This window comes from Globicephala melas, chromosome 12, assembly GCF_963455315.2.
Source record: "Globicephala melas chromosome 12, mGloMel1.2, whole genome shotgun sequence".
NCBI lineage: Eukaryota > Metazoa > Chordata > Mammalia > Artiodactyla > Delphinidae > Globicephala > Globicephala melas.
In genome coordinates this window covers 33920098-33933531 of record NC_083325.1, presented here as the reverse complement: position 1 = coordinate 33933531, position 13434 = coordinate 33920098, and the positions used below count along the sequence as shown (strand labels likewise).

The window sequence follows — 13434 nt, the reverse complement described above, 5'->3', positions numbered from 1 at the left end:
CTTATGTGATGGATTACCTACATTTCCATGGCCTACTTTAGTCTTAAGATAGATCACTTATGGAAATAGTTGATGTCTTAAATGCATCTTCTCACAAGTTGACATCAATGACTTTATGTGGGATTTGAATACCCAGGCATGGACAGCACCTCTGCTTATGGTTTCCACCATATTTAACTCCCCAGTAGGAGTTACACTTAACATGTCTCCACTATCCACATCTGAATAATTACCATGGCAACAAAGCTATTAAAGAGATTGGATACTCCCCTCCATTCCCTTAGACCTTTTCCAGTGTTCTTTGGAAGAAGTTCCTTAAACCTGACTACTTTTGAGCCTAGACCTTGTTCTTTCTCTTAAAAAAAAAAGAAAGAAAGAAAGAAAGAAAAGAGTACCAAATAAACTATTAATCATTGATATTGCTCTTTTGGTTTTGTTTATATCCAAAGGCATTCTATTTGAATAAAGCATGTTAAGGTAGCATCAGTCAAAATTTGATTCACTATGTTTGCAGGTGATGGCTTGGACAACAGTGTAGCTTCCCCCAGCACAGGTGACGATGATGATCCAGATAAGGACAAAAAGCGTCACAAAAAGCGTGGCATCTTTCCCAAAGTAGCCACAAATATCATGAGGGCGTGGCTGTTCCAGCATCTAACAGTAAGTGGATTCTAAATGACATATGTAAACTAAATATGGACAATGAACCAGTTTTGATAGAAAAAAGGGGGGAAAAATGATCCCTCTGGACTTGGAATATTTCATAAGTCACTGTGTGCCCACAGTTCTTACAGAGGTGTTAGCACTTGTTTCCTAGATCCATACCCCAAATTAGGAGTTTTATTTGAAGTTTGCTATTGCGATTTTGCTCACTTTTGTAAGTTATAAGGTTTAGGAGTTCATGTGCACTTGTGACTTTAAGTATGTATGTTAATGATGTTGTTTTTCTCAGTGTGACTCTTCAAGTACCTAGAACCAGGTCCCACTAAGAACAAAGTCAGACAAACCCCAGAGAGAAGGACTTAATTTCTTCCAATGCTTTAGTGGACCTTTATGGCGAATGGTCTGCAAAAATTTAAATCTTGTTGCAATGGCAGGTTGCTCACATAATTTGCTCTTAAGTGGTTTGAATGTACTGGCTGCCATTACAAAACGTTCATCTGAGTCAGAGCTGCACAGTGAAAGTTGTCCCTGTATTTAGAACTGTAAAGGAAAACAGCAATATAGAGTCAGCTCTTCCTGTGTAGTCCCTTGTGACTTCTCAAGCCCAGTAACAGTTTATATTGTCTGTGTGAGTATTGCTGTTTTCACTGCAGGAATTCTCCTGGAGATGTGAGAAACTGGAGATTTGGGGCTTTATGCCACCGAGGGATTTGTTTTGTTTGGTTATTGTTCTGAATGGATTTCATGTTCAAAATATTTATAATCATAATATTTTGGTGGATATTTTTGGAAGTGCATACTGATTTAATGACATCTAAGGAAGAAGATGAAATGAAGATTTATGGGTAAAATAATATATTAAAAATCAACAAAATTGTTGGCCAGGGGTACTTCCAATATTAGGGACAAAGGACAAATTTAGACAGGTCGTAGCATAGACTAGCCTAAAATGAATGAATGTTAAAAATCTTGTTTTTTTAAAGAAATGTTAGGAGCAAACCTTTTATGTTACTATTTTTAGCATAGTTTGCTTTTCTTAAAGTCATTTGATCTCCTTCAGTATCAAAGTTAATTCTGCATTGTCACTAATGTGTCCAGACCTGTTGACCCTCACATCCTTACCCACTTTCAAAGCCATGTTCCTCAGTGACTTACATTGATACAGGGAGACAAACAGAGGATGTGGGAGACCAAGCTGGTTCAGCTCCTCTGGACAGAGGCTGTGCCTCCAATAATACTCGAGGCTATAAATTAATCCAGATTTTCCAGCATCCCTAAATAAAATAAAAACCGAGAGCGGCAGAACTAACTAAAAAATAGTTTCTTTCCTTTTCTTCTTCCCACCATGATTCCAAACAGTAACTGGATTATGCTGATAGTTTTGGAATCAGGTGGTTAATACTGGTAGTTAGTTAAAGATGTAGGCGGTTTAGCTGATTTTAACATCATGTTAGGTTGACCTGAAACCTGATTCGGGTGCCATTACTTGCCTGACACTTGTTGCATTTATGTGGATAGTTTGAGATCTGCCTTGTGCAAGTTTGCTGCTGAGGATTATTGACCACCGCTGAATGGGAGGGGAAGGACTAGGGTCTAGAGGGCATAGTATGAAAAATAAATAGTACGGGGGCTTCCCTGGTGGCGCAGTGGTTGAGAGTCCGCCTGCCGATGCAGGGGACGCGGGTTCGTGCCCCGGTCCGGGAAGATCCCACATGCCGCGGAGCGGCTGGGCCCGTGAGCCATGGCCGCTGAGCCTGCGCGTCCGGAGCCTGTGCTCCGCAACGGGAGAGACCACAGCAGTGAGAGGCCCGCGTACCGAAATAAATAAATAAATAAATAAATAAATAAATAAATAAATAAAACGGCATTTAAAGTCAGCGGGAGATAAGAAGTGACAATTGGGCAAAAGTGCTGATGCAGCCGTGCTGGTATTTCGTCACTGGAGCCAACCAGCTAACCTGATCTAACCTGAGGATGAGCGGGGGGAGGGGACAAAATCAGGTTGACCCTAAGTCACAACCAAACTCTATTTCCTAAACTAACAGAAAAAAAAGAGATAGACTTCGTCAGCCTCCATTTCAGTCTGCAAAGGAGTTTTGGCTTCACTCGAAGCTGAGGTGCCCCTGAATAAAATATAATCAAATATTAGTTCAGACAGAATCAGGAGAGAAGAAGCAAGTTCTTTTATTCATCCACCAGATTTCCTGGTTTTCTAGGTCGTACCCTAGTGAAGAACCTTGCCAAGAGCTCTATTATTTTCTTAAAAAAAAAAAAAAGAACAACAACAACAAAATGCTTTTTAACAGCCAGCATGACTTTACCTGCATTGCAATGCTTTTTGTGGTCCATAGATTATTGGGGCAGTTGCAACAGAAATTATTCATGAACTGTCTGATTTTTTGAGGTCCGGCTAATTTCCTTCAGTTTTAGGGTCGGTGCTGGCCTGTACCACTACCCTGAGGGGGAAACCATTTGTCCATGTCTCCCTGGCATTCTAAGAATGCTCATAGACGTTGTCTCCTGGTTTCCATTGGGTATTTCCACCCTCCTTCCCCACTCCACTGCCATCTGCTCATACAAAAATATTGACAATGATAACGGTCTCTAAAAAGCAGAAGCTCTCATAATATCATCTAAAAAGCAAAGTGAGGAGATATATTTAAATTTTCTCCCCCTTTCCTTCTTCCAGTGAGAAAGATTCCCTTCTGTCCCTCTTCTCCAATTGCAAGAGTAGATAGATTTCCAGTTCCAAGGAACAGCCTTCTCCTTGTCTCATTATACTTCTTGAAAGAATGCATAAACTGTTTAGGTAATACTTATAGTCAAGAGCTGATTATAATAAATACTATGAGAAAATGTATAAAGAGAGTTTTATTATTATTTGTCCAAATGTAAGTAACTACTGTTATCTCAGTATTAATTCTTTAGTAAATTTATTTCAAATTCTGAGAGGTCTTTAGGGATGCACAATTCATTTGGAAGACTGTGTACAAATTTTAGATGATCACATTCTTGCTATATGATTAATGCAACTTATCCAGGAGATCCTTTATGAAATCTTGCTAAATATAAAAGAGCAACTGAAACTCTGGCTAATTAAAACAATAGCAATCACAATTTATTAGCAAACTGTAAAAAAAACTAATTTTTTAAATGCCAGAGGTATATTATAAAACCTCATACACCTTTTGGAAAGCAAATTGCTATCTTTTTTTTCTTTTTCAAATAAATGGGTCAATCTTTTCATTGAGTTTATTCAGTTAAAAAAGCTGCCTTTGAAAGGGCTTTCAGCATTTGTTTGTTAGAGGAGTAGAATAGGCCCTGAATAAAAAAAACCTTTCTGGATTTGCACCCCAGCTGCATAAGAAAAATGTGCCTTTCTGTAGTTGGTCACAGGTAGATTTAATCAGTAGCACATTTTACTACTCCAAAGAGAGAACTAAAGCCTCATTTTTGGACTCACAGTCTCTAGCAAGCTAAACTGGACATACTTGTATATAATAAAAACAATAAAAGAAAAAGGAAACAGGTTTTAAACTTTGGTGATTATGGGGTAAAAGGAAATTTCAGTGATGTGAATTTCCACCTTAGACTTAGTTGAACCTTTGCCAGTTTTGATAGCTAGAGAAGTTCTCCTGAAAGAAACTATTCCCTGGAAATGAAAAGAATGACTGACATTATTTAGATAATGAGAGAGAATTCGAAAGAAAATAAAAGGATGTATTAATAGAAATGCTTGCATTTGCCTGAAGACAAATTACTGCAAACAATTAGAAAGTACTTAATATTTGGGTGTGAGTCACTATATAGTCATGATCAGTTCAGGGGCATATGCCACATCAAGATTTTTTTTCCTTCCTAAGGGCATTATTCCAGCTGTAAATATAACCTGCTATGTCATAATGTTTAAGCTGGATGTGTTTTGCATATTACTGGTTATTTTGCTACATAGCGTTACAGAGATATCCGCCTAAGGGCTAGTAAAAATGAAGAGAAGGAATAAATACAATGTTTAAGGTAAAGAATCAGGGGTCTTTTTTCTTTTTGTTTTCCTACCCTAACATATTGCAATTTTAAATATAATCTAAATAGAAAAGGGGTTGATATGGTTCTTATTGAAAATATGCAGTGACATATTTTCCTGCATGGAGCTTGTGTACTCCAGGAATCCTGAAAAGTTAGGGAGAGTTGAGGTTGTTAAAATGCATACCTGCAAATTCAGGTGAAGACACCATTCAAGGTGTGACTCATTCGGCATTGACCAGTAGGAGAGGTGATCCTGAAGGTGAATTGACTTTCATTCACATTCTCTTGGATTCCTCTTCCTTTCACTGACCTTGAGGACCCACTGGGTACTACAGAGACAAACTTTGTTTCTAGGTTATATACACATTTTGCTATTTGATTTTGTTTTCTTTATTTCAACTTCTAGCCTGGAAAATACTTTTTTTTTTCTGTTGCGAAATTTATGTCTCAATTTCTGATTTAGAAGACTTCCTCTCAATGCGGATAAAGCCAAAGTGAGGGGTTGTAGAATCTTCCAGGTTGAGAATGGCGTTGCCATAGAAACACTATTAGATGAAAAGTGCCCTGCGGGTCCGCCACTCTAAGAATGGAGTAAATGGAATTGAATTGGGAAGTGAATGCTCTAGAAGAGACAGATGTTGTTTCATTGGTTTTTGCTTTTGGTAACAAGATCTGGTGGAGACATCTTAGTATCAAATCTCTGCCTGCAATTTTGGAAGAACTGCTCTCTAAACATTACGAATTATTGTTAGAATGAAAAAGTACTTCTCATTGGTATCCAGATAACCCATTTTGTTGATCAAGGTGAGTGGAAAGTCAAAAGGCAGACACAGAGATAAGGACTAATACAGAGGCACGTAGTTAGGTAGCAGATGGAATTTGCTCCTCTCCTGCCATTTCTGTATCTCCTCCTATCCCTCACCACTATTCTTTGCCAATTTTAACAGTGAATATTCTTATTGTGCCTTACCAGTTAGCATCCTTCAGCTACCATTAGTTCTAAGAAGGTAGCAAGGCAGGAAGACTGTATTTTTGAACTTTGACCTAAAATGTCAATCAGGGTAGTGCAAAGTGTTTGGGAAAGACAGTCCTAACTAGTCCTCCGTGTTCGTATGCCTGAGCCAAGGAGGGTGGCTTGTGGAGATGGCAGCTAACGTTGATCCTTTTTTCATTGTGTGGTATCTACAGATACCTTATTAAGTTAAGATACTTGAAAACTAGTATGAAGGAGTGAGAAGATTTCTTTTTCCTTTCAGATGCCCATGTCCCATAACAAAAATGAGCTCTCTGAAATACATAAGAAGAATATCTTCACAGTTCTTACTTTTTTTTCTTACACGAGGTTACCAGTCACTTTCCCAGGCTTTAGTCATGATGATGGTCAGAGCTTGGCTTTGCCGAAATCAATACAGGCTTAGATGACAGATCTCTCTATCTTACTTTTAAAAGATCTCTGCTACTTTGGAGATAGCATATTTCAACTTTGATTAGATAGGACCCTGAATATCTTTTACCCAATTGGGAGTCATCTGTTTCAGGAGGAGAATGGAATAGATTATTTAATGACTTGGAGGTAATGTTGGAATGCCCTAATTCTTCTGTAATATACATCATATAAACCCTGTTTTAATAATGAAGCGAGTGGTTTCTAGATTCTGGAGCAACGGCCTTTTTCTTTTTCTTAGCTGGTTATTGAAATCTTAATGGGATGCGTGATGAATTTTCTTAGGTCAGGTAAACTGAAAAGGCTACAGCTGGAATTCTTCACCCAGAAGAATCGGAGTTAATACTAATGATCATTGTGAATTAGAAGATCAAAGGCGAAGCATCAGCCTGTTCTCCAAGTTGTTGCCCCAGAGGCCATTAGTGACCTGGCAGAGCTCCCTCCCAGCCTCCCGCACACCTCCTTCGCTTTGCCCCAGCCTTTCCTCCCCATCCTAGTTATGCACCTCTGACCTGGGGGAATTACAGTCGGTTGACGAGGAGGCATTGGGGAAAAAAAACAATCAAAAGTAAAAACAAAAGTCCAACTTTAAAAGTGTTCATTTATCCAGGTGCGTAGGACCCTTAAGCAGATGAACTCGGATTGGGGCTGTATGAATTTCGGGGTGTGATTGAGATTTTTGTGCTCAGGCAAATGGTTTGTTCATTTCACTGATGGTTGGTGCCTTTATATGGTGCCTTAAATAAGGGACACTTGTAGCGTCCGGCCGGCAATTTGTCAGCTTATTCTAAAATTTTCCTTTTGTTTCCAAGGCTAAGTTAAAAATACATTGTAGTTTGGTTTCCTGATATACTCTTTTTTTAAATTAATTTTTCACTGCATTGGGTCTTTGCTGCTGCTCTTGGGCTTTCTCTAGTTGCAACGAGTGGGGGCTGCTCTTCGTTGTGCGTGGGCTTCTCACTGCGGTGGCTTCTCTTGTTGCGGAACACAGGCTCTAGGCACGCAGGCTTCAGTAGTTGTGGCTCGCGGGCTCTAGAGCGCAGGCTCAGTAGTTGTGGCGCACGGGCTTAGTTGCTCCGAGGCATGTGGGATCTTCCCGGACCAGAGATCGAACCCGTGTCCCCTGCCTTGGCTGGTGGATTCTTAACCACTGCGCCACCAGGGAAGCCCAGGTTTTCTGATATACTCTTAATCGGGTTGATTCAATGAAGGACTAGGTTCAAAACAGAAGTGCCCACATAAGCACAGTTTATTAAGTTGATGGTTGCCCATGCACATAACTGTTGGAAAACTAGCTCGCCATTTACACTTCAATGCATATATCAATGTCCTGTCTTCTGATACCTCTTAGTGATGATACATTTTTGAAGATAAAACGCTAAACTCAGTCAATGAATATGAAACAGCTCCTCCTCAATTTATCTTTCAGATTAAAATTAGAGCATCACGTACATATGTGTGAGCGTATTTTTTAAACTAACTCAGTCTAATCCTTAGGAATATTTTGTGACATAGGTTTGGCTTTTTACTTTCTGTGTTCAAGATTCCTAGTGAAGGTACTTTGGTTTAAAAATGGAGGTTTGATGGACAGACAATCCAGTGGTTTTGTTTTAGGAAGGATTCCAGTGTTTTGGTTTGGTTTGGCTGATTGGTTGTTTGCCAGGGGAAGGAAATCTATATGTCATGTAATTTAGGAGACTTCGACTTAACTGGAAATATCCTCATCACATCTCTGTCTTTCTTACGGAAGTGTGATTATGACTCTGTGTACATATATGTCCCTATATACTTGGGCATTTTTCTATAAGACAAATCTCTCTGAACCCCTGCCATCCGTACCAATCCTGATGGGAAAAACTGATCCATCTTACTTCTTTTAATCCCCTAAATAGCTATGTTCAGGGCTCTAATTTTTCTGTTTCTGCTGATGGAAGCCAATGCCAGAGGGTAAGCCAAGAGTGGAGACCACATTGCAATGGTCACAATACCCTCTTGGTTATGGGCCAAGCTTACCTGAGGTATACTGAAAGCCATGAGACAGCAAAAATCGCTTTATTAGGGCTCCAAGGTAGTAATGATAGTAATTGTGCGGATTTACAGCAAAATGACTGCTATGGACAAACGTGCTGGTGTTTCAATACTGCTTGTCCTTCCATTTGCGAGTCCTGAGCCTGGGAAAGGTGGCTTTCGTCAATGGACTGGATACTCAGCTCAGTGTGTCAGGAGGCAGGAGAGAGCCCTCGAACACTCAGATAAGGCGTCCACTTCCTGGTGGGCCTGTGGGCAGCCTCCAAGAGCAGAGGAGTAGCTGGAAGAATTACACCAGGCGATTTTCTAACATTTCAAAGACCTTTCAGATTTTGTGTTTTCTTGCTATTGCAAAATGCCTTCACTCAGCACATTATAGCCCAAGGAGTGTGGCTCCCAATACAAGAAGTATTGCTCTATCTTTGGACACTCTAAAGAAAAGATAGGCCTCAAGTAACTTGATGTTGTAAATGCAAGCACCCTAAGTTAGTTGATATTCAAATGAGACACAAGTTACTTGGTTTTATAATGGATTATTCAAAATCTTCTGAAATAGAGACCTTTGTTTGATTTAAATCACTGCTTGTATTTGAATGTCCTCCTGGTATTATCTCTCCAGAAAAAAAAATGGGGCAATATATATGAACTTAACCATTTAGGTGTCTTTGCTTTTCAGTTCTTAATATTCTGCGATCAGTTTTTGTCTGTTTTCACATTAACTTTGTCGCTAGCATCCCTGTAAAGCCCACGCGCTCTCCCATGACACGAATAGCCTTTGAGAATTCGGTGTCCTAGGAAGTTCTTGGGACATCCAGAGGCCAGGAGGTGTTAATAGGAACACTCATCCTAAGAAAGATCAATGAGTGTAGAAAATTTCTATTGCAGTTTATAGAAGCTTAGGAATCATTCCTGTCCCGTATTTAAAGAAAAGTCAGTTTCCCAAACTTCTTAGGGAAGGAACTCCACAAAAATGACGATTTCATTTTTAAAAGAAATGCAATTATCTCCTGCCTACATAATGTTACTTTTACCAAGTTTTTTTTTTAAATGATCCATTAATTGCTTGACTCTTTTGACATTGGATCATTCTGTCCTGTTAACAGCTGAAGGAAAAAATTGATCAAAAGGCTAAATAAACTTATAATATGTGTCTCTATGGTGCTTTGTAGTTTAATCTTTTCACATACACTGGATTCTTAAGACAATCCTGTAAGGTAGTCAGGATGACAGAAATGAAGGTGAGAGAAGTTAATGAATTTTCTCAGGGTCAAAAGCTAGGAACTGGCTGAGCTGCAACCAGGGAGGGTCTCCTGCCTTGAATTTCCATGTGCTTTTACCCATGTTGCCTCCCAAACACAGAGCAAATCAAATCACCATCATGGGAGTTCAAAGGTATAATTATAATCTCATTTCATGAGCTAGCTGATTAGTATTTTTTAAATAAAAATAAGAGCCAGAAGGTTTGGCACAAAACTTCATAGTGCAACCTCATGGTTATTGGTAACGGGGGGTCAAGGAAGGTCCTTTCCTATCTAGATTCTTTTTCCAGACATATCTGTGCATAAAGAAGGCATAGCTGCAGCTATTGATATTTTGTGCAATTGTAATCATTTATACATTGTTAGAATTTCAGATTTTAAACATTAACTGTCCCTCCTTCCTTATGGAAATAGGTAAATCTCTAGCCGTGTGTATTACTAACAACGTGTGTTAGTGATTTGGGGAATCTTTCCTCATGCAAATCGTGACTAACCCTTCGAACACAGAATTTAGCTCCTTGAAGATTTTTTGCCTGTCACATGTTCAGGACGCCAAAGAGCTATGTCTTTCATTTGCTTTATGGAGATAGGGGAAACTGCTTATGCAGCCCCAATTACTCTTGAAACTACAATCCAACTGTCGTTTCTCAGCAAAGAAGACTGCTAAAGCCTGGAGAATTAAGCCACCGCTCTGGGGTATGACACTGAGGTCTGATCATTTTCAAGCTAGTAATAACCAGAATCCTAAAATTCTTTTGAATAAAATGTAATTTTAGTAATGTTTCCATAAACAGTGGTAATGGTGGCATTTTAGTAGGCAGTGACATTAGTCACATCGAAATTGCACCACATTGGCTTTTAAATTACTCCACCTGTCTGTATGAATAGAATTTTCAGTGTAAAAGCAGAGAGACAGCTGCTGCTAATGTCTCTTCTCCCTGTGCAGATAATGCTGGTAAATCTACATGCATAAAGGACTGGTTTGTGGTGTAAAATGGTACCTGACCCTGCTGGCTCCTGAGCTGCAGAGAAATACCTTTAATTACCAGTGGCTGTGTTTAGTTGTTGACATAAAAATGTCAGCTTCGAGGGGTATAACCTCAGGTTCACTCCCTCTAGTAATGTCACCCACCGCACACTCTTTTTCTTCCACCCACATCCTTAGTGAGATGGGTGAGCATTTATCTTGATGTGTTTCAGAAACGTGCAGGGCATTAATACTTAAAAGGAAAACATCTAATACCATATGAACTTGATTGATGATCTTTCCATTGGAGAACTTTTAAAGATGAGTGGAATCGGCTTCCTTCCTTCTAGCCAGAATGGAAATATGGGATACTGTCTATACCTTCAAAGGGCTTAACATCATTCATCTAATAACAGATACACGTTCTCATGTGAGGATCATGGCCAGGCACTTCAGAAAGCAGAAAGGGTAAAGAATAGAGGCTTGAGTCTGTCAAATTTTTTACCATAGGCCCAGGCTTCCTGTTGATACGTGATGAAACTTACTTTCCGGAGAAGCCTGTTTGCTCTTGACCTTTCGGCTGTGGTCTATTGTAGCAGCTATATCGAGCTAGGAATGGGCCAGCCAAGCAAGGGGGATACTCCTGTTCACAATGCCTGTTGCCAACGACGTATTTGGAGAAATGGTAAATAGGAGATATACTTGTCTGGCTCGTTTGCAGGCCTTCTTTTTGACTTCTTTCACACAACTCGTGTTTTCGTGTTTAATTTAACAAGGAATGAGTAGTAAATGAAAGCTGCTGCCTGAAATCCCACTGTGAGCGTGTTTTGCACTTGGCTCCCCGGTGACAAAGCAATTTGCGAAATTATGTGATGGAGTAATTAGATGAAGCCAGGGCTTCTGATTGTTGCCATGCATATGGGGCGAGGGTTTGTTGCAAAGAGGGAGGGGGAGGAAAAAAAACAGATTATGACCCTGGCAAGTTGGCTCAAAGCTTCTTCATTTATTTGTAAACAGAATATTTAGTGACCGCATAGGAAGTAGCTGTAATCACCGGCTCATAAAGAAACCACTGCAGAGCTTTTGGATTTTTGCAGAGTGCTCATGTAAAATTTAAGCTGGGAGGCAGAATCCCTGTTAATGTAATTAGGATCTAATTTACCACCCTTTGCACACAGATGTAATAACGTCTAGATCTTCTACCTTTAAGCACATTACATATACCTCAGTGCAGCACTTACTGAACAGAAACAGGTGTGAGCACTTTCCTAATTCGTTTTTACACTGTAAACACATAGCAGTGTAAGGGAAATATTTACCAAAAATGAGGGGAAGGAATGTCTGCAAATGAGGCAGTAATGGACAGTTGCCCTTTATGTACTGATGGATTTCTCAATGGTTAAGTAAATTAAAGCAAATGCTAGAAAAATCAATAGGCCAGCATAGTCTTGGTTTTGCCTCATAGACTTCAGGACAGAATGACAGATGTGGTGTCTATGACCCATTTAAGTATTAATGCTTGAAAAACCGCTTCTGCATGCAAGGTTATAGGCTTTGAAACATTCTGCTCTATTATATTACAGACAATAATATTTTTAAATATATATGGAATTTATATGTTTCAGTGAGGTTGTTCTTAGGTGATACATTTATACTGGAAGATGAGTTGCTTAGTTGTTGCAATAGCATCATAAATCAGTTTTGAATGTTCCCACATGAAAACATCTTCATAAGGCTGTAGTTGGGAGGTAAAGATGATGTATATCGAGCTTCCATGTATCGTGAAGTGAATGTGCTCCATAACACTCTATGTGGAAACCAAATTAGATTTAATTAAGGGGTAGATGCTGAGAGACTTTGGAAAACTCTGTAAAATACCGTTAAAATGTGGCATTAGAATTCAGTTCATCTCCAGGGCTCTAGATGCTATATTTTACATTTGTACCAACATGGATCACGTGTCACATAGGTTGACCGTCACAACATGGGGAATATTCGGGCTGTTGAAATGTTCTAAATGGTAGGTATTATCCTCTGAGAATGAGAAGGCCAGCCTTCTGGTAGCATCACAGAGCGTGCATTTTCCCATCCATTGTTCCCATTACCAATGTCAAGAGAAATGGTGGAAATACGCTCCCAGTGTTGGATTGTTGATTACTAGAGACAGGAAGATGAGAAGAGAAGCAAGGCAAAGTGTACTTAAGTACTGGTTTCAGGGACCACAGCTGGCTTCCACACCAAAATAAATTGGAGGGTTGAACTCATTATGCTGGTTCTTTGGGGAGAAGGTGCCATTTGTTGCAGAGAAAGAGAGTTGGGTTGGCTTGAAGTGTCCTGTTTACTACCTTCTTATGCTGAGTGAACTCGGACAATCATTCCTACCTTCTTTTGCCTGTGACTAAGCAGACAGGGGCCAGCCGGCCTCTGGGTTTTGAAAATCAGTATGTAAAGGTGATATTGTGATGAACCAAATCCTTGGAAACATTGCTAGGTTGGAATGATGGAGAGAAGTAGAATGATTGTAGGTTCTAAATGGAAGATATTTTCCTGATTTTAATCTTCATACAACATAGCAGTAGTAATTACAACATTCCTCTGAAGCTGTATCAGGAGATTTAACAGGGTACACAGTTGGAGGTTAAACTGAGGTGTAAATGGTAAGTTTAAAAAAAATGAAAGTCTACCATCTAAAAAGTTGGGAAATGGAAATTACTACAGAACTGAAGGTTCTTTTGCTTCTTCAGAGCAGTGCTTCTTAAACTTTAGTGTGCATTCCAATTATCTGGGAATGGTTTTTTTGAATGGAGATTCTCAGAGGGGTGAGGCCTGAGATTCTGCATTTTGAACAAGCTCGCTGCTGCTCGTCCACAGACCAGACTTTGCATAGCAAGGACCTCAGGAGCACAAGCAGCATGACAGCTTTTAAATGGAAAGATGACTGTTTTTCTTAATCCTTGATTTTTTTTTTTTTTTTCCGTACGCGGGCCTCTCACTGCTGTGGCCTCTCCCGTTGCGGAGCGCAGGCTCTGGACGCGCAGCCTCAGCGG

General features: G+C 39.7%; 1 protein-coding gene across 1 annotated transcript in view; it reads left to right on the top strand.

The window, feature by feature from the left end:
- MEIS1 (Meis homeobox 1) overlaps positions 1-13434 on the top strand; it is a 136397-nt gene that overhangs the window by 75156 nt on the left and 47807 nt on the right. The window contains exon 8 of the mRNA XM_030877406.2: positions 515-660. Coding sequence (XP_030733266.1) covers positions 515-660 — 146 coding nt within the window. The remainder of the gene's footprint in view (positions 1-514; positions 661-13434) is intronic.